The sequence below is a fragment of the Dermacentor albipictus genome, unplaced genomic scaffold, assembly GCF_038994185.2.
Source record: "Dermacentor albipictus isolate Rhodes 1998 colony unplaced genomic scaffold, USDA_Dalb.pri_finalv2 scaffold_16, whole genome shotgun sequence".
Classification (NCBI taxonomy): domain Eukaryota; kingdom Metazoa; phylum Arthropoda; class Arachnida; order Ixodida; family Ixodidae; genus Dermacentor; species Dermacentor albipictus.
The window spans coordinates 1038134-1059973 of record NW_027225570.1 but is presented as its reverse complement, the minus strand read 5'-3'; the positions used below and the strand labels follow the sequence as shown (position 1 = coordinate 1059973).

At 49.2% G+C, this 21840-nt stretch overlaps 1 protein-coding gene across 3 annotated transcripts in view; it reads left to right on the top strand.

Annotated features, from left to right (window-relative positions):
* Positions 1-21840, top strand: part of LOC135899642 (nischarin-like) — a 249643-nt gene that overhangs the window by 129271 nt on the left and 98532 nt on the right. For all 3 annotated transcript variants that reach the window (XM_065428950.1, XM_065428951.1, XM_065428949.1), the window contains 2 exons: positions 10012-10175; positions 10790-10999. In XM_065428950.1, the coding sequence (XP_065285022.1) occupies positions 10012-10175; positions 10790-10999 (374 nt within the window). The remainder of the gene's footprint in view (positions 1-10011; positions 10176-10789; positions 11000-21840) is intronic.

Here is a 21840-nt window from a genome sequence, read left to right as displayed (position 1 = left end):
TTTGGACGGATAAAGTAATTTTTAAGAACTGAACTGTATTTCTGTTCATTCATGGTAACAATACATTGATTATAAGAAGAGAAAATTAAGGTGAGACAGACAATGAACTTTTATTGAGGTCCTGAGGGACTAGCCGGCGGAGACCCGTTGGGGCCCCCGGCGCACCGCTGGCTGCTCCCATGTCGGAATCGGGAGGCCAAGCCTCTCCGCTCTTTCACGGGCCCTCTGGACGGCCATGGACTGGAGCTTGAGTTCATTACTCGATGTGGCCTCGTCCCAGCCCCTTTCACTGGTCAAGGACGTATCCTGTAACGCAGGACACTGCCAGAGCATATGAAATAGTGCTAACCTCCTGCCCACAATCCGGGCACTGTGGGTCAGTTTCGGGGTAAATCCTGCTCAAGAAACCTCGCGAGGGATATGACCTCGTCTGAAGCATCTTAAGCGTGATCGATTGAGATCTGCATAGATTCGAGTGTGGAGGCGGGAAGCGCCTGCGTTCCTCTTTATAATGGGAGACGATCTCATGAAAGGTTAATAAGGGGTCGCTGTGGCCGAGCTCCTGCGGATCCAATGTAGCCCCACCGCCGTTGCGGCACGTTAATTCTCGCGCACGGCACTGAGCAATCTCATTGGGGTTTGGGTGGCCCGGCAGCACGTTGTTGCCCATGTGAGCGGGGAACCATATAATATAATGCACGGGGTCACAATTAGTTCTGGACTTGCTTTTCAGAATCGCCTCCACCTGTCTCGCAACCATTCCCGAAGCGAAAGCCCTGGCGGCCGCACGTGAGTCAGTGTAGATATACGGCCTTTTTGAATCCTGCATCGCCAGCGCAACCGCCACCTGTTCTGCCACGTTGGCCGTCACAGCGCCTACTGAGGCCGCAGATAGGAGCTCGCCCTTTTCGCTGACCGCCGTGATTGCGAATTTATCGGAGCGCCCATATTGAGCTGCGTCCACGAAGGCTTCCATGCCGACTGTTTTCTTCATTATCGCCCTGGCACGAGCTGCTCGCCTGCCCGCATTATGCTGTGGGTGAATGTTTCTAGGGAAGGGACCGACGACGTAGGTCCCTCTGGAGTTATCGTCCAGCTGAACCGCCTCGCTGTGACTGTAACACGGCTGCAAGCCCGCCGCCTCCAAGAGGCGCCTACCGGCGCTGGAGCCCGAAAGCCTCATGATCTGCGCCACTCGTTGCGCCTCTGAGTTTGAGGGTGGTGTTATGAATGCCGAGCTGCATTAGCCTGTCCGTGCTCGCCGTGATCGGAATACCCAGTACCTTCTTGACGCTTTTCCGCATCAACGTGTCAAGCTTGTCCCTTTGTCTTAGTCCACTGCAGGGCCGAGCCCACATAGTTGATGTGGCTCTTAAGAAAAGCGTGATGCACCCTAAGTAGGTTGTCATCGCCTAGGCCCCCCTTCTTATTGGACTCTCATGATTAATCTGCAAATATTCTCGGTTTTGGCGGTCAGATGCACAATGGTTTTGGCATTACAGCCCCTGGCATCGAGCAACAATCCTAGAACTCTAATCGAATTCACCCTGGGGATCTTCTGGCCGTCCCGCGTGTATGCATCTATGGGGATCTGCTCGAGCGGCACGAGCCCCCGAACCCCCTGCCTTGCCGGTCTGTATAACATGAGCTCTGACTTGGTCAGGGAGAGTTGGAGATCCGTGCCCTCCAGGAAGGACTGGGTCACGTCCAAGGCCTCCTGGAGCACCTGTTCCACGGCCGCCTCCGAGCCTCCCGGACACCAGATCGTAATGTCGTCGGCATACAGCGTGTGTCCCACGTTTGGTACGGTGGCCAGCCGCTTCGAGAGTCCATGCATTGCAATGCTAAACAGGAAGGGGGGAGGACTCCACAAACGCGAAAAATCTACCTCCCAAGTTCAATGCCAAAATCTTATGTAAGATGAAGTCGTGCGACACGGTGTCGAAGGCTTTGAACAAGTCTAGTGTAAAAATGCCCCAGACGTCTCTAGTCCTGTTGTCAATAACCTGTCTCTTTAGCAGTAGCATGACGTCCTGTGTGGAAAGAGATGGTCTAAACCCTACCATATTGTACATGAATAACCCCTCGCACTCTATGCGTTTTGAGATCCTGTTATGTATAACGTGCTCGGCAACCTTACCTAAACATGATGTGAGCAAAATGGGCCGGAGGTTGTGCAGGCTTGGGGGCTTTCGAGGCTTAGGAATCAGTACCACCATCGCCTGCTTCTACGAGTCCGGTACACTACTGTAGTATAGTGTCGCCCCCTGTCAGATCTCTGTGTTATCATACATTTGTTTCATAGTAGTTTAGCTAGATGGCGCACCCCCCTTCTGTCATGTGACGAGCTGGGACCAATCAGGAGGTGTCATCTGGCATGTGAAGTCCTTTTTAGAGTGAACGGCCGCAAGCCGGCTCAGTCTTCGTTCCGGTTTTCATCAGGAGCAGTTAGCTCCGTGTCTCCCTCTCTGCGTCGGCGCTCGCCGCGCGTTCGCTGGCCGGGGGCCCCCACTTGCCTGCCGCTGCCGACACAACATCTTTTGGCGACGAGGATGGGATTACCGCAGCGGTTCCGACCGAAGCCCCGGGAAACCGAGCTTCGTAAGTGAAGCGTCCCTTCCTGTGTCTGCACGGCAGGCAAACGCCGCCGACGCCCTTGGCGTCGCAAGGCTTCCGAGCCTAGGCCTTCCCGACCCCTTTGTTCTTCCTTGCCCCATTCCTACTGCGAGCTCCGGCTTGTCTCCTGCACTGTCTCCTGCACGCTACCTGACATGGCTTCTTTTACGGCGAACCTTCCCGTTTTTCTGGAATTGCCCGGGCCACCGTTAATTCCATGGTATTGATGTAAAAAAATTTTTCAGGCCCACCTCGAAGCAGCCAGCGGTGGCGACTGGACGGACGCGCGACGAGCGTCCGCGCTCGTCAGCGCTCTCGGGCGTGAGGGACAACGAAAGTACTTTGCAGACGAGGAGCAGGAAGCAGCAAGGCAGTTAACCGGCGCAGCGTGAAGCGAAGCAGCAAGGCAGTCGACCGGCGCAGCGTCAACGTCAAGTAATGCGGTCCCGCCAGCATCAGAGTTCCAGAAACTCTTGCAGCGGCTTGACCGGCTGTTCGCTGCATCAACAAATGTTCTGGCGGAGAGGCACGAATTCACCAGTCGAAGGCAGTTCGAGGGTGAAGGATTCCTGGAATTCGTGACCGCATTGAAGGAGAAGGCGGTACAGTGCAACTTCGGCACAAGCTACAACGAGCGCGTCCGAGACCAAATAATACATGGGGTAGCGAACGTCAGCGTTCGCGAAAAGTTAGTGGCTCATGGTGAAACCCTGTCCCTGGACAAGGCAGAAGAAATCGGACGCTCGTTAGGAGCCCTGCATCGAGCGAACCGCGCGTTCGGCTCCGAAAATGTATGAAGAATCGAGGCATCTCAACTTGGCATTCCTTCGACGGGCCAAGATGGCCGACTTCTTCCGGGGAGCCGCCAAGATGGCCGACGTAGTCCGGGAGGCCATGAAGATGGCAGACTTCTTCCGGGAGCCGCCAAGATGGCCAACATAGTCCGGTAGGCCATGAAGATGGCCGACTTCTTCCGAGGAGCCGCCAAGATGTCCGATTTCTTCCGAGAAGCCGCCAAGATGACAGACTTCTTCCGAGAAGCTGCCAAGAGGGCCGACATTTCGCACATGGCTCCTCCGGGAACCGTGGTGCATGTGATCAGTGTGGCAGCACGAAACATATTGCAACGTACAGGAATTGTCCAGCAAGGAACCGGCGGTGCAATGCCTGCCACATGTTGGGCCATTTTGCATCAGTATGCCGAAAAACCCGTATTGTTCAACACGTCTCTTCCGCAGAGATGCTGTCTTCAACTTCCGCAGGGCAGCCGTCCGCATCTGTCTTGACGGTAAGCGCTTTTGAAACTAATAAAGATTTGGAAGTTCCGGTCGTAGTTAACGGCGTCTCCATGCGACTGTTGGTGGATACGGGAGCATCTGTGTCATTCATGACGGCCGAAGATTTTCGAAATCACTTTGGTCGACAGCACAGGCTGTCGCAAACAACAGTGGACTTGAAAAATTTCTCCAAGCAACCTATCGACATTCAAGGCCTGTTTCAAGCCACTGTCCAGTTTTTCCAAAGGTCATGCTCCGTCAAGTTCCACGTAACGACTACAGGAACATCACTGCTGGGTTTAGACGCCATCCAACGCTTCGGCATACAGATCGACGGTACGTCGCTGACATGTCTACCGACGCTTCCTTCAGTACAGAGCCCCACAGGTGTGCCTTCGCGTTTTGATCACCTCTTCAGTGACGAGTTGGGTCTCGTCAACAACTTTGTGCACCGAATTCATTGGCAGCAAGATGCGAAACCAGTATCTTCAAAGTTGCGCCGACTACCCCTGGCTCTCTGTGACCAGGCAACAAATGAATTGCGACGTCATCGAGCACGTCGAGGCTTTTGAGTGGGTGTCTCCACTCGTGGTGGTGTGCAAGAAGGATGGAGCCATGCGGCTCTGTGTAGATCTACGGGAACAGGACAGTCTTGTGCCTCAAGTTCAAGAAAGGGTCTTGCAGAAACAGTAGCAGACTAAACAGTACGTAGACAAACGTAGAGGTGCTCAGGCAACTCGTGTCAAGGTGGGAGACACCGTCAGAATAAGATTTAACAGGAAACGATTTTTTAAGTACAGCAAACCTCGTAAAGTCAAGGCCCAGATAGGACCATCTACTTTTCTACTCAGTGATGGGAAGACGTGGCATGTGTCTAAGTTAACCCTAGTGATGAAGCATTGTGTACAAGTGATAAAGATTTTTTGTACTCATATTCAAACCTGGATAGTCATTCCGATGACTCGTCTGTAGTGACATAGTCTTCTCGTAAGCATCAGTTAAGTAGCTTGTCTGACTGTATCACTTCTGAGTCTACACAGTCAACAGTCGTTTCTGATTCCATGGGAGAATCGGTAGCCTCCCAGGACTTGTTGGGGCGTCGAGAGGAGCTTGCTGGGCAACCCTCTCCAGCTTTGAGCGACAACCACATTCAGTTTTCCAACCAGGGGGAGGGAAATAGTAGTGCGACGACTGGGTCTTCGAAGTCGACGGATATGCGTCGCAACCCCCAAAGTTCTTCTGAGGTACGCACACGTCCTCATCGTGACAAAAAACGGCCTCCGTGGCTCGATGATTATGTTTCTTGAGTGTAGAGCGTATTGCCGTCTTTGAAATGCCACGACTAGGGGCCTCGCTGTGACAGTTCACATGTTTCGTTAACACAGGTATAAAATGTGTTCCTTGTTGTGGTGCAGTGAGTCTTGTGCCGTGTTCCTTGTCGGATTTTGTTTTGACTGACTGCCTGTGTTTTGGTGCCCAAGACTGGTGTGCGTGTATGTGAACTTGGGCGGGGACGGACTGAATTTGTTGTGGACTTAAGTGCGTGCTTTGTGTGCGACTGGTGCGCGTGTGTGAACGTGGGGGGTAACGAACTGAAATTGCCTTTGGACCTGAGTGCGCGTCTTGTGTGCGCGTTTCACTGTATGCTTGCTTTGTTTCCAGGGGGGGATGATGTAGTACAGTGTCGCCCCCTGCCAGATCTCTGTGTTATCATACATTCATGTTTCATAGTAGTTTAGCTAGATGGCGCACCCCCCTACTGTCATGTGACGAGCTGGGACCAATCAGGAGGTGTCATCTGGCATGTGAAGTCCTTTTTAGAATAAACGGCCGCAAGCCGGCTCAGTCTTCGTTCTGGTTTTCATCAGGAGCAGTTAGCTCCGTGTCTCCCTCTCTGCGTTGGCGCTCGCCGCGCATTCGCTGGCCAGGGGCCCCCACTTGCCTGCCGCTGCCGACACAACAACTACCTTCCTCCCATACCTTGTTGATTTCCTTTGCAATGGTGCTAATGGACCGGTCGTCCAGGTTCCTCAAAACCCTGTTGGTTATGCCATCCGGCCCAGGGGCCGACCTGCCATTAAGATTGTGGCGCACCTCCCTGCTTTAGGAGGTGCGCCCGTCCCACATCGAGCTTTGGGACGTCCTCCCCTGCGTATTGAGGGCATTCCCGTAGTTCATCTTTCCCTACCGGAAGATACTTCCTTGCCAGGTCTCGGAGAAGGGACGTATCGGAATGACCCCCCTGTTTTGCTTATGCACAAGTCTATCTACTACGAGTCTCTGATTACCCTTGGTCTGTTTATCATCGAGCAGGTGCTTAAGAAGGTTCCATTTTCCCCCCGTGCGCATTCACCCGTCTGCTGCCAAGCAGGCTTCGTTCCGTTGTTGTCTGTTGAGCTCCAGACAGTGTGCCTCTATGCTGCGATTAAACTCCACGATCTTCTTCCTCAGCCTGTAGTTTAGCCTTTGCGTTTTCCACCTCTCCAGCGCAGACCTCTTGGCCTCTAGGAGATGCGCCAGGCGCGCATCCATCCCGGGGGTCTTAAAGTCCGTGGATATTTCCTTGGTGGCCCTTTCAACGTCTCTCTTGACCTGCGCGAGTAGATCCTCCAGTGCACCATACTCCGACTCATCTTCGTCCCGTATCTTTTGGAAGAGATCCCAATCAACGTACTTATATATCCTAAGTGGGGCTGCTATGATCCTGATTGATAACGCTACAATGTGATAGTCGCTCCCTAAATTTTCTTGCAAGTTAGTCCAGGCTGCGTCTGTGTTTCTAACAAAAGCCAGATCTGGCATCGTGTCCCACAAGACCGAGGTGCCTATCCTCGAGGGAAAGCGAAGGTCTGCCACTAGGGTCAACGCAAAGTCTTCTGCCGTGCTCACTGAGTTCACTCCCTTCGCCGTTTGTCTATTATAACCCCAGGCCATGTGCGGGGCATTGAAGTCCCCTGCCACTATCGGAGAGCTGTCACCCGGTATGGCAACTGCCCTGCCTAGGAGTGCGTGAAAACTCTGCCTCTGATCTGTCGGAGGGCTGTACACATTGAGGACGAATATGCTCTGTTTGATCCTGCCACTACGGATGATCTCAACCAGCTTGCGCCTCCAATCTAGTGCTAGCATCAGCTCTTCCTATTGTGATCTCGTGCTCCTGGAAGAAAATTGCCTTTTTAACCATAGTGATTACCCCTCTCCTACGGTCTTCTCTCGTCGAGACAACGCGGTAACCCGAGAAGGTTGCCTCCTCACAAAGGGTCTCTTGTAGGAGCAGGACATGCGGCTTGTCCGCTTGTGCTTTCACAAACTGTTGTAGCGAGGCCTTGCGCCTCTTGAAGCTGGCGCAGTTCCATTGCCACACAAATAATTTGTCTGTGTTGTCTGCCATCGTGTCTCTATTTAGTTAGCATCCCTTTGAGTGCGGTGCACTTGCCCGACGCCTCGGAATCCTGATGTGCTTTCTTAACCTTACCGGCCACCTTCAGTCTGCTTACATCAACAAGTTTAGCCTCTATTATCCCCATTCTGCAGTTGAGGGTAGCAATGGCCTCAGACTGTTTCTTGATGGTCTCGGATTGCTGCTCGATAGCTCCGGACTTTGTCTTAATCGCCTCCGCTAATCGATCGAGGAGTTCCGCAAGCGATTCTTTCGCGATGGTCGTGGTGGGCATGGAAGCCAACACAGACGCCTCCTCCATCAGCTCCACCGCAGCCTCGGTCGACTCGGCAGGGGGCGCCTTACGCTTTGCCTGACCCAGCACTGGTTTTAGTGATGGTGCAAGCGACGTGCTGCCATGACCGTTCTGTGCTTTACGAATCGATTCACGGTCTGCCCTCAACTTACGCATTTCCACCTTGAGCTGTGCGTTCTCCTGATTTAAAGCTGCAAGACGCGGATCCTCTATCTGTTTTGGCAGTGTACCATGCGTTACCTTCTTTCGAGTCGTTGTCTCCGTGACCTTGTCCATCCAGGTAGGCCTATCCTGGATGCGAACACTGGAGCATGAGCGTCCCCTGAAACGGGAGCACGCTCTGCTGACAGGGCGCCCGCTGGATCAGGAGCGCGCTCTGCTGTCAGCGCGCTCCCTGGATTGGGAGCGCCCTCTCGTTACTAACAGGCCCCGGGAAGGGGCCGCGCCCACGCCTGCCATGCTGGCATCACGTGATCCTGCAGCCACTTGCGCCTCCCAGGTGCGCCGCCGCCTCCGATGCACGATGTGTACGGCACCTGGAAGCGCTGGCTGCACCTGCGGTCGGCCGTTGGGTGCGCGCCTCCACAGATGGCACACTTTGGGTCGCACTGATGATCTTCTGGTGGGAAAACCATGCCACAACCACGGAATTTCCTTTTGTCCTCGCTGTTAGGGCAGACGTCTGCTCTATGGCCGAGCTCTCCACACGTGTAGCAAACGTCTACTTGCCTGCAATACAGGGTGCAAGGCAACATGACTGTCCCGCAGACCACGTGATTCGGCACCCTTTGTCCTTCAAAGAGCACAACTATCAGGGGGGTCTTCTTGATTCTTCGTACTTTTAATGCCTCGGGGTTTCGGTGGTTGACAATAAACGCCTTTAGATCGGCATCGCTGATCTCGGGGTCCAGACGATGATCTAGAATTGCTCCCTCGGTAATCTGGGGAGCCTCGAGGTATCCACGATATGCTTCAACGCGCTCCGTGGTGCGGCAGTGCGGCTGCCGCATTTCTCACCTTTTTTCGTCACTTCGGGCCCCGGCATTCTCAGCTCGCCCGGCCCGGTCTTCTTCTTTTTGCCCAGCGCTGTTACCCAGCCTGAGCACTCCGCATCGTCTGGACTAATATACATGCCTTCAACAATAACCACGCTTGTATTGGAGGCTATAGCACTGCGTCTCGCCGCGACTTGCCGAGTGTCTCGAGCGAGCGTCTTGCCGAGCGGCCACCGCTCTGCCGTTAGGCTGAGTGCGTTAGGTTTAGTGGCACACCAACATGGTCCACCAGAAAACTGCTAGGAGAAAAGTCACAAAAGCACCCACCGGTGAAAGTTCGGTGTCCTCCGGTTCCTTGCGACCAACCGCGTCGAATAATGCAATTGTGTAACGTGGCAGATCAAAGAACCTGCCAAAAACATTCAACAAAGCGAGAGCCGATATTCAGCCGTCCGCACTGGTCGGCTCTTCTTCTTCTTCTCTCCAATTAAGGCTGCGTTCACACTTGGTCTCGGAGCAGGCTGAAGAGGAAAAAACTTGACAAAATCCGCCCGCCTAGGCGGAGAAATGAGCGGAAAACCAGGCGGCGAAAAAATCGGTCTCGGACCGATTTTTTCGCCCAGGCAAAGCGGAAAGACTTTCCGCTTTACCGGAAGGTGCAATCGCATGTAAACATCCGGTCGTAAAATTCAACATTTTCCGTTGCTCATTGTCTATATTTAGGAAAAGCAACTAGCTAAAGCTATCGAAACTATGTCTTGTTTATCTTCCATGGTAGACGAAAGTTAAAAACAACACGCGCAGTTGCGCGAAATGGTAGCTTTTAGTAACTGATGGGTCAATGAATGAACGTGTGTCTTGAAATAGTGTGATGAACAGTGTCACCACGCGGACAAACGTACGCAAACTAGATAGATGTGGGCGAAAGCGGAAGTGATTTCCGCTGCAGTGACGAAACAAATGTGAACGTTTTGTACATGCGCGAAAAAGATTATCCGGCCGCTTTGGCTTTTTCGTCCGCTTGCGGTTTCCCAAGTGTGAACGTAGCCTAAGGTGAGAGTTTCATTTCTTGAATTTCTCTCCGAAACCCGGGCACTTGTATGTCAACGTGACATAAAAGAGTGGTAAGTATTTCTTTGCAGTTTGGCTCTTGTTCCGTAAAAGTTCTTTGTACTTGTTAAGTTTGATCTTTGGCTCTTTTTCAGTGCAATGCAGTCAGTCTTTTATCGATTAATTAAAGAGGCACGAGCTGGCGCGGGAAGGTGCCCTCAACACCGGCATTCTTTTTTTTTTCTTTTCTGGCTCGCCAAGTTTCTTTTCACAGGTCTTGGTATTGCAGAAGCATAATTTACTAACGCAACTGCAATAATTTTATTCTCCTTATCCCTTTAGAACTGTATGTTTGAGGTAAGGGTGTTTCTGGTGCAGGTTCAGAGGACAAGCGGCGAGACCTGGCCCATGTGCTGGACTTTGTGTCCCAGCTGCGGCACCTCGATGTAGTGGCCGAGCCAGGCTGCCTGGGCGCCAGCAATGTGTGCCCCAGCTGCCTGCCATTCGACCTGTCCCCTTTTCGGAGCCTCCGTACACTCCGAGTGAGCTTCCGAAATGGCATCCCTTTTATAGCTGGCGCAGCAGGACACGAACCAGAAAGCACAATGTTTGTGTTGCTAGGCGAGAGAGGTGCAATTCCTCGGTGTTGTTCGCATGTGATGGCAGCGAAGACCCTGGTGGCATGCCATGCGCTGTCAACATAATTTCAAACAATAACAAAACGAAAATGGCTTAAATGCGTTGTTGCGTTTCCATGTCTGATTGAATTCATGACAGTGGCTCCATTCAGACTCCAAAACATACACTGTGCAGTACTGTTTGCTTGGAAACCAGCTGCTTAGCATTTACACATGGAACTTTCATGCAATTACTCAGGAGTCCAGATCAGATATTTTTTGTTTGCGTTTTGGTCCTGTGAAATCCGAAAGAATATGGTTTTATTGCATCATTATTGCACGTTGTGTTGAGAGCCACAGTACCAACAAACACCACTGGCATTCAGAATTACCCGAAATAGTGGCGAGGTGTTCAGAACCACCAGTGACGGTCGTGGCAGTGAAAACCAGGCGTGCTGCAGGTGTGGCAAGATTGTTGCAGTGTAAGGAAGTCCCATGGCTGCGTCTTGATTGTAAAGGGATGTGCTTGAATGCTGCAGCTACAAGGTTGCGAGGTGCGTGGCCAGCTGTCGGGGCTGGAGGTGTTGCGGCCACATTTGCGGGAGTTGGCTGTCGAAAGTGCACTATCGCCTATGGCGGACTTGTCGTGTATGCTGGTCGCCGGAGACATCTGGCAAGCAGCAGCATGGCCCCAGGTACAGAGGGCGCGCTTCAACCGCAATGGCCTCCACACGATTGACCTCAGCGTGGTGAGTTCAAGGGGCTTTGCTCAAGCAAATGGCCAGTGAGGCTGGTCGACAGGGCATGTCTTACTGCTGTAGAAGTGGGCAAGGGCACAAGCTCTCTCACCAAATGCCAACTTTTCAAGCATCTGCCATTTCTCTGGCATTGTAGTGGAGAATGGCCATGCTGCTGACATCACAGACGTCGAGGCTAACTGGTGCATTGACTTGTAGCACGGTGGTGAGCCAGCTGCCCTCTGCTCTGCTACAGTGGCAATTTATTCATATGCACCAACACTCTCGAATTTTTTATCGTTTACAAATTGCAACTCATTCTATGAATTTACAAATGTTGTCAAGTTAAAAAAAATTTATTCTGTTCAAAAAATCTTTTAAAAGGGTTGAAAGATTGGGTGGCTCAAGGTTGCCAAGTGTACCTACAAGAAATGAAATGGTTATGATACCTGTGTCACCCTCTTGTGGCAGCACAAGGCGTCATATGCCACAGGGTAACTAGCTTTGAAAAAGTTTATTCAGACCATGGTGACAGTAAAGTTGCTGAAAAAAGTCACTAATCTAAAAGCAGTGTGTTGCATGTCAGTTTCAAGTTTGCTGCCGCTGTTGTCTTTGTCTAAAAATTAATCCTTGTCATTAAAGTATGCATGTAGTGGTCTCATTACAAACCTTTTAAAAGTGCAGTCAAACCTCCATATTACGAAATTCTCAATATACAAAGTATTTCACTTTTCATAACATCTTGTCCATATAACGTCACATATTTGGTATCTCAATATAATGAAGTGTGTTTGTATGCAATTTATTGTCAATATAACGATATTTCACTGCTGCCACAAAGGAATGCCAAGACAATAAATGGAAACTTCCGTGGACACAGATGGTCAAATGATTTAATTACAAGCAGCTTCTTGCAAGTGCACCTCTCAAATGGTGTGCCGCGCGACAAGAGCAACCGCTGAAGGGGACCCACATCATATTCCATATATAGTCCAAGTGCGACAAGACCCTATCACGCTCCACGCACTGAGGGCTTTAGGTGCAAGTGAAAGTGTGCGAGGGGGAGAAAAGAAAGATGACTCCTTCCTGTGCAAGCAGAGGTAAAGAGAGGGAGGGAAGCAAGCTTGCGGTAGTGTATCAAGCGCATTCAATGATGCGGCGGAGTGGGTTAAGTGGGAGGTAAGTTGGTGCGCGTCTCGATTGCTGGCACGCATTTCGGTCATGTCTGCGCATGGCTTAAGCATGGCTGAGCGCATACGCAGCCGCACACCCTGCTTTAGAGGTAATCTGCCACATGTGTTAAGTGTGGGCATCATGCTGAGATGGTAGTAAAGGCAAGGCGCATAAGACCAGGACTCAGAAAGAAGAACACAAACGACAGGACCAGCGCCTTGTGTTCTTCTTCCTGAGTCCTGGTCTTATGCGCCTTGCCTTTACTACTTCAAGCATGAACCAACTAGCCCAAGCAAGAGTTTTACTTGAGCATGCTGAGATGGTATGGCACCATGTAAGTGGTCTTCCCGTGCGTTTAGTATTGGAGGTTGCATAATCTGGAGTTTCGGTGACCCGTTAGAATGAGAGGCAGACGAAGCATTCACTTTCCACTCCCGGTGCTTTTTCTGATGGTGCCGTCCCAGTGCGGGCGACGCTATCAGTCGTGGGAGCAGAGTGCACACAAAAGTGTGGCTGGCTTCGCTTAGTTCGTACCACCAATGCAAAGATATCGTCGACAGGCGTGGCATGAAACCATATCATTCGTCGCCAACTCCCTAATTTATCAAAATGAGTGATTTTCTAATTCAAATTTGCTTTTTCTGATTGCCCGATAATTAGAATTCTGCAGCCCCTTTCCATGTAAGAAAAATTGTTCAGTGACCATACTTATTTGCATAAAAGGTCGAATTTCAATACAACGAAATTTCAGCATAACGAAGCAAATTGCCAATTTCACCGGCTTTGTTATATTGAGGTTTAACTGCATTTGCTATTTCTTGCCTTCTCCCCCTATTGTCCAGTGTGCAAGATTTTTATAAATAGTGATGTTCAGAGGTCGGCAGGTATTTCTCTGGCAGTGCGTGGCTGTCCTTGGGGCAAGATGTCGACGGCTGGACGGCCAGACTGTGCCGTTCGTCTCGGCGGCACGAGGACTGCATTGCTGCGGGAAGCAGTGGCCAGCAGTACACCGCCAGCACAGATGGCCGGAGCAATCATTATTCAAAAGACTAGCGCAAAATAGCAGGGACAAAGACAGAGAAGACAACAGGACGTCTTTGTCCCTGCTATTTTGCGCTAGTCTTTTGAATAATGATGACACACCAACTAGCCCAGCTTTCTGCCTTGACCAGAGCAAGTCATGAATATTTGTGGCTGCCATCTCAGAGGAGCGAGGCTAAGCCTGGGGCTGATAAATAACTTGCCGCGCACAATGGGACAAAGTGAGGCACAAACGGACACACAGCGCACTTGCTGCGTCATAAATCAACTAGCCAGTAGTCGGTACTCGCTTCGTCAGTTTTTGCTGGCCTGTACTGCAACCAGCTCCAAGCACACTCCATGAGGCCATCTGCTGCCTTGGCCAACTATGTTGGGTTGGCAAACTGGTTGCCCTCCACTAAGACCCTGAGCTGTGTCTATATCTGATGGAACATAAGGTTGAACTTATCAGATTCCAGGCCTGGCAAGCCAGTCCAATTGGGATAAGCAGGGATCATGTGTGGGCAGATGTCTTGTGGTGCTCCTTAAGGTGCTTCATTCAAAGCTGGAGCTCCTGCTCTAGTGAAAAAAAAATCTCCATTGTTGTACCTTCCATAAGACTGGCTCAGAGAGCTCACCCGGCTCGTGCTACCCATGCTTCATGAGCAGTTTCATTTACCCTTCTTACTCCTTGCTGCGTTCACAAAGGGAGAACTGAACACTTGATGAAATTGTGTGTGCTCTGTTCATGACACAATTAGCCATCTGTTAGTGATGTCTCCCTGTGCATGTTGTTCCTCTGTCATATGCACCACTCTATGAATGAGCCCCTACTGCTTAGCTTCGAATGGTGTGGTATCTGGAGCCACCACCTGTGAGGCTGTGCATCATTTTCGTTTCCTGCAGCCACAATAAGAATCGTTTTTATTGTGGTGGTTAGAAAGATTACAGGACGGTAAAGGGACACAAGGCAAATACTAAGTCGACTTGGACTGTTTAAATACCATTCCAGAAACCTCAAAACACTTGTTTAGTGCCCAGAAGAGACTTAGTTTACGAGAAAGTTGTATCTGAAGGTTCTGAATACCTTTTCCAAAATTCAAATATCCCGGCACTCAACCGGTGGAGTGGGGACGTTTCATAAGCCATTACCGCCCTTTGCTGCCGTCGGTAAGTAAAATGGCGCCCGACAGACAGCGGCACTGAGCCAAGACAGAGAGAGTGGCAGATTCGCCGCTGCAGCTGCTTCTTGTTCAAGTGGTGTAGACTGTTCGGGCATCCCACGACATCACATGGAAGTTGAATTCTCTGCTACTTGCAGTTTGTGCAAGTTTCGCGAGCCAGCAAAACCAGCGCAGTACTACGCAATCAGGAAAGTACTGAAACGCAATAGCATGGGCAGCACAGAGTCAAGTGAAAACGAAACCTTTCAACCGCCCACGCCGTTGCAAGGTTAATTTCAATGAGTTCATTTTTCTGAGCATGAAATGGAACTGGAGAAGTAGCATTTTATTTCATCTTCTTATACAATACGATACAATACGAGGATGTTTTTTGCAATGAGTAGTTGAGTACTAGTGACAGAATTTAACTGAGGAATGCTTTCGTCATTGGGCAAATGCTTGAATGCCCCGGGGGAGTCTCTAATGATGTCCTGCATTTACCTCAATTTCTCTATTATTAAGGGGGGATGCTAGGCTGAAGGGTCAACTTTTGAAGCGCTCAACCAATTTTCATGAAATTTTCAGGGGTAGTTGATCTTGTTGTCATTAGAATATCTTCCAAATATCAGCACCCTAGCGCAACGAGAAAAAAAGTTATAACTGAAATTGAGCAATCTTGCGTGTAAAATTAGAAAAACTATCGTTTACAATGTAATGAAAATATGCAAATTATTTGTGATTAGATACCTCATAGGTGGTTTATAGTACAGGATAAGGTCAGTTGCACATTTTTTGTTATTTCTGTAAAAATGCCATCACTCTGAAAATGAAGTTTATTTTTTCGCTGTCATTACATATCAAAGATCTGCTAAATATTATATGCTGGAAAAAATTTAGGCATCTGAAAAAGTACTTTATCTTGTTCCTCACAATATTTCAGTCAAGAAAAAACGTTGGAAGCAGCATTTGGTGAAGCAGTTCAGAAATGATACTTTTCCTAAAGCTTTTTTTATTGCAAAAAGTGCGAACTGAGAAAAATCAGTTCAGAGATTTTATTTCAGAGCATGGCATTTATTCTTATGATCAGAAAAAATTAATCAAAGTGCCCTGCTGCATATGTCGGGCACTCCTCTTCAAGACAACGCTGCTCTGTGCCGATCGCTTCAAGGCATCTTTTTTTCAGCTTTAGAGCTATCCATCGCTGTTGCCTGCGCTCGTGAAATGGCTTGCTTTGTTGCTTCCCGAACATACTTATTCGTCTGGACTCCATGTTCAAGTTCCAGCTTGTCAAGAACTCTCTTGATGCCACGTGCTCCTTCATTGAATTCTAGCACAACCAGGGCTGCTGCAGTCTCCGCTGTTCTCAGTGATGCAAATTCTGTCTTTGGGCGCCTTTTCCATACAAGAGCATTGAAGTACTCGTTTGCATTCTGTGTCTGCATCCTTAAACATAGTGCAAGAAGCTCTGGCTTACTAAGCCTGTTGTAAAGAGGCACCAGCTCTTTGGCAACATCTCTGCTGAAAGCTGGACGATGGGATCTTGGCCCTGATGGCTTGTCCGCTGCAACTAGGGCTCTGTGCCGATTGTAGGGACACCGAGTGCTCACCAACTGGGCAAGCGTTATGTCGTGGGACTGTTGAGTAGGAGTGAAAAAGTGTCGCAAATACTCCTCGTTGCATTTTTTTTTACATCTGGAGCATTTTCTTTCAGGGCGCATGCACAGCAAGCAGCGAGTTTTTTTACAACACTTTGTGTCAGCTTCCCCTTGCCTCCTAGACCTTTCGTCGTTTTCTTTAGTTTCTCAATTCCAGCGTACACTCGTTTCGCAACATGGTTTATACAGTCCTCTTTCACAATCTCTTTATCATATAGCTTGTGGCTGGAGACATGCAGGAATGATTTGCTATCGCCATCACAGAGCACTGTGGTATATTGCATGTTGTGACGCTCCTTAGAGTGACTGAATATTGTGCCTGCAGCTTGAACCTCCATGGCATTGGATGAGCCAGTGAAATTCTTCTGGCAAACCTCACTGTGAACTTTTTTCCAACCTTCACATCCATCCTCGCCTTCTTTTGGACCGTAGTTGCAGCCATGACAATAGTTGCACTGCACAAAAAAATCCAGTACCAAGCCAGTTTCTAGCTCAATAGCTATGCCGAGACCAAAATTCGAGGTATGGCCACGTTTATGCCAAGTTCCGTGATAGCTCACACACACATCCAAAAGATCAGTGGGGCCAGCAATGGAGTTGATTGCCTTCACAGCAGCCCCGGTTTCACGCATCACATCGCCTGCTGCTTCCATAGCAGCTCTGTGCACCTTCTCTGCTACTGTTTGGTATGTCTTGTGGTGCATAGGAACCATGCCCGCAAAAAAGTTTGCCATGCTTCTGTAGTTCATGCCACAGTTACGGCTTGCAACTATGAGACGAACTGAAAGCTCAGGCTCAGATACAGTATAACTACGAAACTTGGTGAGAAGATTCTTTATTAAACAAGCAATTCAGAACAACTCAGAATAAAAAACATGTTTTTTTACCGAAATCAGTATTTTAGCCCCGCATCCCTCCTTAAAGCTATGTTCGCTATAATATTGACACCTTGGAGTTTCTCAAGTTCTAATCTATCACTTTAGCTTGACTGTGTATTTGCCTTTAGTGTCCCTTTAATATACCGAAGAAGTTTCCAAAATCAGACTGCAATGCGACCTCCTTTCCAAACTAAACATAATAAGGCACAGATTACAGCAGTTGCAACAAGTTGTGAGCAAGGAACAATGACAGGTTTTTTAGCATAAACAGTGTAATTAAAGAAGTTAATGTGCATAAATAATAAGCACACAAAAGAACACTAACATAATCTCGTTATACACGAACCAATTAACAGTACCAGTGACATGATGTGCATCATTGGCAGACTACAATATATATGCATAACAAGGACATAAAACAACAACATAATGGTATCACAATGAAAACAAAATGAAGGCACATGAAAGAATGGTTCTGAGTGTGAACTAAGCATCAGCTGTGAAAGAATATACTCTTTTAGTAACTGTTTCTTAGTTTTGCCAATTTTGTTTTTATATCAATGCTAGTGTGTTCCAGAAAGGGACCCATTTGCATTTTTAGTGACTATTTTAATACAAGAATGAGCGAGAGAGGCACTAGAAAAACATGCAAGTACTACACACTTGCCTAATATCACTCAGAATCAACCACTAAAGTCCCACAGAACTAGGTATATAATCTCACGCCGCGATAAATAATGTTTGTGAGCATTTACCAGGTGGACATCGGTGTACTGTTGGCAGATTCCGCTTCACAATGACGGCAGGGATAAGTGTGGCATAGGCGGACGGGTCACAGGAGGCCTAGGAATGAATGACAGGGCAGGCCTGGCACTGTCTGGTCCCGGACAACCAATGGAAGGCCCAGGGCTGGAATTCATCCTGGTCCGAGAGCAGCACACCGGGGCCGGCTAAGGGATTGCCAGGTAAATGGAGTAGCCAGGCAGCAGCTGGGTTTTGGGACCAGATGAGCTCTTGCAGCCTGGCACTGCGTGCTCCTGTGCTGCTCCATGAGGTTCTCCCAGCACTTCCTTTTCCTTTGTCTCGTTCTTCGTGCGTTAGTTTGCTATTGGTCGAATTTGTTCGTTCTTCTTCTTTTTTCCTTCCGTTTGCCATGTGGCAGCCTCATTGCTTCGTCTTCTTTATCGTCCTCACGTCATTTCATCTAAGCACTGCACAGCTCCACGGACACCGCTCACCACATTTCAGTACCGCACACAACATAACATACACCAAGAGACACTCGAACCTCGTTATGACGAAGTTGAAGGGGGAGCTTAAATTACTTTGTTATATCCGTTACTTCGTTATAGTCATCATTGCCATTTAATGCAATATATGTCCAATGGTGTGCACAATTGTAAACATGGAAATAAGAAGGTGGCTTAGTGGCCTGTGGAATTGCTACACAGCCACACATGCAATGACATTTGAAGAAAACAACAAAAGACTCTTCGTTGTGTGCAACACGTGACTTAGCACCATACGTGACAGTCTTTAGATAGGTGCCTTCTGTGCCAGTGTGGTGATCTCTCATGCCTGCTTTTCATTTGGCTCGTCGTGGTCTAGCAGCACGTGGCACACAACACAGCCTGGCGCTGTTTGATCGAGGAGTCGCTGAACTGGCTTTGCTCGGCCGGCTCGTGACCTCTGAGAGTGCACTGATGCCAATGAAATCTTGAAGGCCGCACCCAGCTGCCAGCCTGCCTGGCTTGCTGCAGGGCAGGGACGAAGAATATTTAGTTGAAACTCCCGTCAGTGCAGGCGCATGTGGGCGACCAGATAACGTCACAAAAATAGCATACACTGATGGAGGCGCAGTCGGTGGCGACGCCTTGCGGTGCATCATGCAAGCCACAGCGGCAGGAGGTGGGAAACAGACACTCGAACAGACAGCCTAAGCGTGCTCTCTTAGGCGGCACCCATGTCTTCCGCTCAATGCAGGTGACAAGCAGAAGACACGAACATTCACTTCAATGGGTGTGCCGTAACGTTGTTTGTGTGCCCTTAACTCAAACAGCAACAGTTCTTGTCGGTGTCTGTTATAGGGCCGCAGTACTAACAGTTGCTACGTGCAAATGCCTTTCTTCGCAATTTGCTAGCCTAAGATGGGACACAGGTGTTTCGTTGAAAACTAAAAAAGCGGGTGCAAGTCTTAGAGGGAAAAGGTGAGCATGTTCAAGGCTCTGAATGATCCTGAACGATTGCAAGCATGGGGACAGCCATGAGCTCGCATGGAGAGATTACGTCTGCGAGAAGCATTTCACGGGCGACATAATAAGACCGGGTACGGTGAGCTTAGAGGAGGGGTAATCCTGGACCATTCGAAAGAATCCAGAGGCTAATCCATGCACCTTTCTTCAGCCTCCAGTATCTTTGACATCCCAGAAAAAGAAAGTGGACTCCCCGAGAAGCGTCATCAAAATATCAGTCATGCTACCATTAAATGATCAAGAATGAGTTTGTACAACAAGCCAGAAATATCAACAGTGGTGAAAATTCAACTAGTGGGTGTACACGTCTCCCATCTCTCGTTCACACCGCCTTGACTGCCTCTTGCACTGCACGTGTCTGGGCACGTTTCGTACCTCGCATGGTGTATGCCTACGTGTGTGTGTGTGTGGACGTTTTATTCGAAGGACGATGTATGCACTTCTATTTGCCATTAAGAAGATCGGTACGTTTGATGATCATTTTCATGGCTGCAATGCAGTGAAAGGGCAGCGTCTGCTTAGCTATGTAAGTGACACTGAGCAGGTAATTGGAAACGACATTGTATGTGCCGCCGGAAGAATTGTCGACACATATGATGCCTGTTAGCTAAAGTCATTTTTGCAGTTCTCCGCAAAATGTTTGCTACCTATCCGTGTTCTCTCTGTTGGCAACAACCAACTTCCATCGACACTGTGTGGAAATATACAAAATATAACGCCGCATAGTACAAATACGGCATGCGCATGCAACTTTAACTAGTACGTCCCCAACAATGTATAATGGAGGCAGCAATGTAAAAAGCTGGGCCATTTTTAAACAGGGCTCAATAGATGGAAGTTGAAAGTACCGTAAAACTTCGTTAAACTGTACCCGCTCAAACCGTACCCGTGTATAAAGTAGTAAAGTCAAATCCCCGACTCAGCGGCCATTGAACATAATGTGTTTTGTATCCGCATAAACCATACCAGCTTATTGCATACATATCGGTTAACGCGTAGTGCTTCCACATTTTGACATGCAAACACGGCGGTGCATCGTCTGCCTCGGGCGGCCCGGCAGAACAAGCCTCAGAGATCAGAACAGCCTCCAAGCGCCCTGCATGTTTGCGTGTGAAGCCACATCATCATTTCAGCGCCATACTAGAGAGCGTTGGGATGTCGTGCAACCAAGGACTCGCATCATGCCGATGCTCGAATAAAAAAAAAAAGACGCCGGGTGCTCAGCATAGAAGAAAAATTAGACATAGTTCGTGCTCTCGAACATGACACGAAGAAGTCGGCGCTAGCATGCGACAGGGATCTGCCGTTGACTACTGTGTGTGGCATTTGGAATGTGAAGAAGTTGCTCGGCGGTGCTGCTGCGACCGCGAAGAGATGTCGGCTACAAGGTTCAACTTTTCACCATCGTTGCCTCTGTTGTTGCCGAAGTGTTAACTAGTGACAGTGATGAGGACGACACGGAAAGCGTCTGCACGGGCGATTCAGGCCCGACAGGGGTAGAAGCTGCGCATTACGTCAGCCTCATGAATGCAATTGGCGCAACGAGAACAGCACCCCTCAATGAAAAAGTTGCCCCTGCGACTTCTGCAGCGTTACCGCGCGCGTGCACAGAGAATACGTAATGCCATTGAGGAATCTGCCATGCGAGTGTTTGCCGAGAAGAGGGGGCTGGTAGCTCGCAGCTTCAGTAAGTTTGAGGCTGCTGTCGTCGCTGCTAGGACGCTGCGACATCAAACGAAAATAACACTTTTGTCGCACAAAGGGAATAAATACTGCCTGTTTTTTACCCTTTCATCACACTCTCCCAGAGTTCCGTTTTTGACAGGTAAGTTGGCGATCTCGTGCTATTTCGGTTAAACAGTACTACTGTTTAGCACATACTTTTTCCAAGCTCCGGCCAACTACGGTTTAACGAGGTTTCACTGTATTAGTAATCATTTCTGCTTCGGTAATGCTGGCGCGACACGACTGAGACGTGGCCGTGTATCGTCCAGTAACTTGATCTATCGTTACTCCGGTCATGTTCAGTACATTGTGCACATATTCAATTTCTCGGTACACGTGAGCTCCGGCCACTGCTAGCGCATGTGACAAAAGTGGTTTCCATTCTTGGGCAGTGCACAAACGAAACTTAAGAAGACAGGACAAGCGCTGGTCGAACAACTGAAAGATCTTATATGAATAAAAGGATTATATAACCAGTAATCATGAAATTCATGTGCATTACATGTAAAAACAGTCATGCACTCACGAGTGATCAATGAACGAGATCGCTTCGTTTGCCAGTTGTTTATTTTGTTCGACGCACTACAGTAATCCATGTCGTCTGCTTTTTTTGTACCGTTGTTTTGTGAATCGGCAGAATTTCACTGGTGGCATCAATGCTTTCATGTTTACATAGCTGTCGTGACAGTTAACACAATAATAATTTCCAGTCATCCGAAGAGGCGCAGTCACAAACCAGAGACGGTTCGCGCTCAGCGTGAACTAAGCGTGAGCGCGACCTTGAAGTGAAGCAGCAGGAACGTACACCTACGAGAGGGGAAATCGTTCCACAGAAACAAACTTGGCGTGCGGACGTCTATAGTGAGATGCTGTTTGTGCCGAGGTGTGCAGCTATGTGAGGTGGTGAGAAAGACCAATGTTGCTCGGCTCTTCATTCAACGTGGGCAAGTGGGAGCTTTGAACTGCCACGGTGAAAGAATGTCGAAC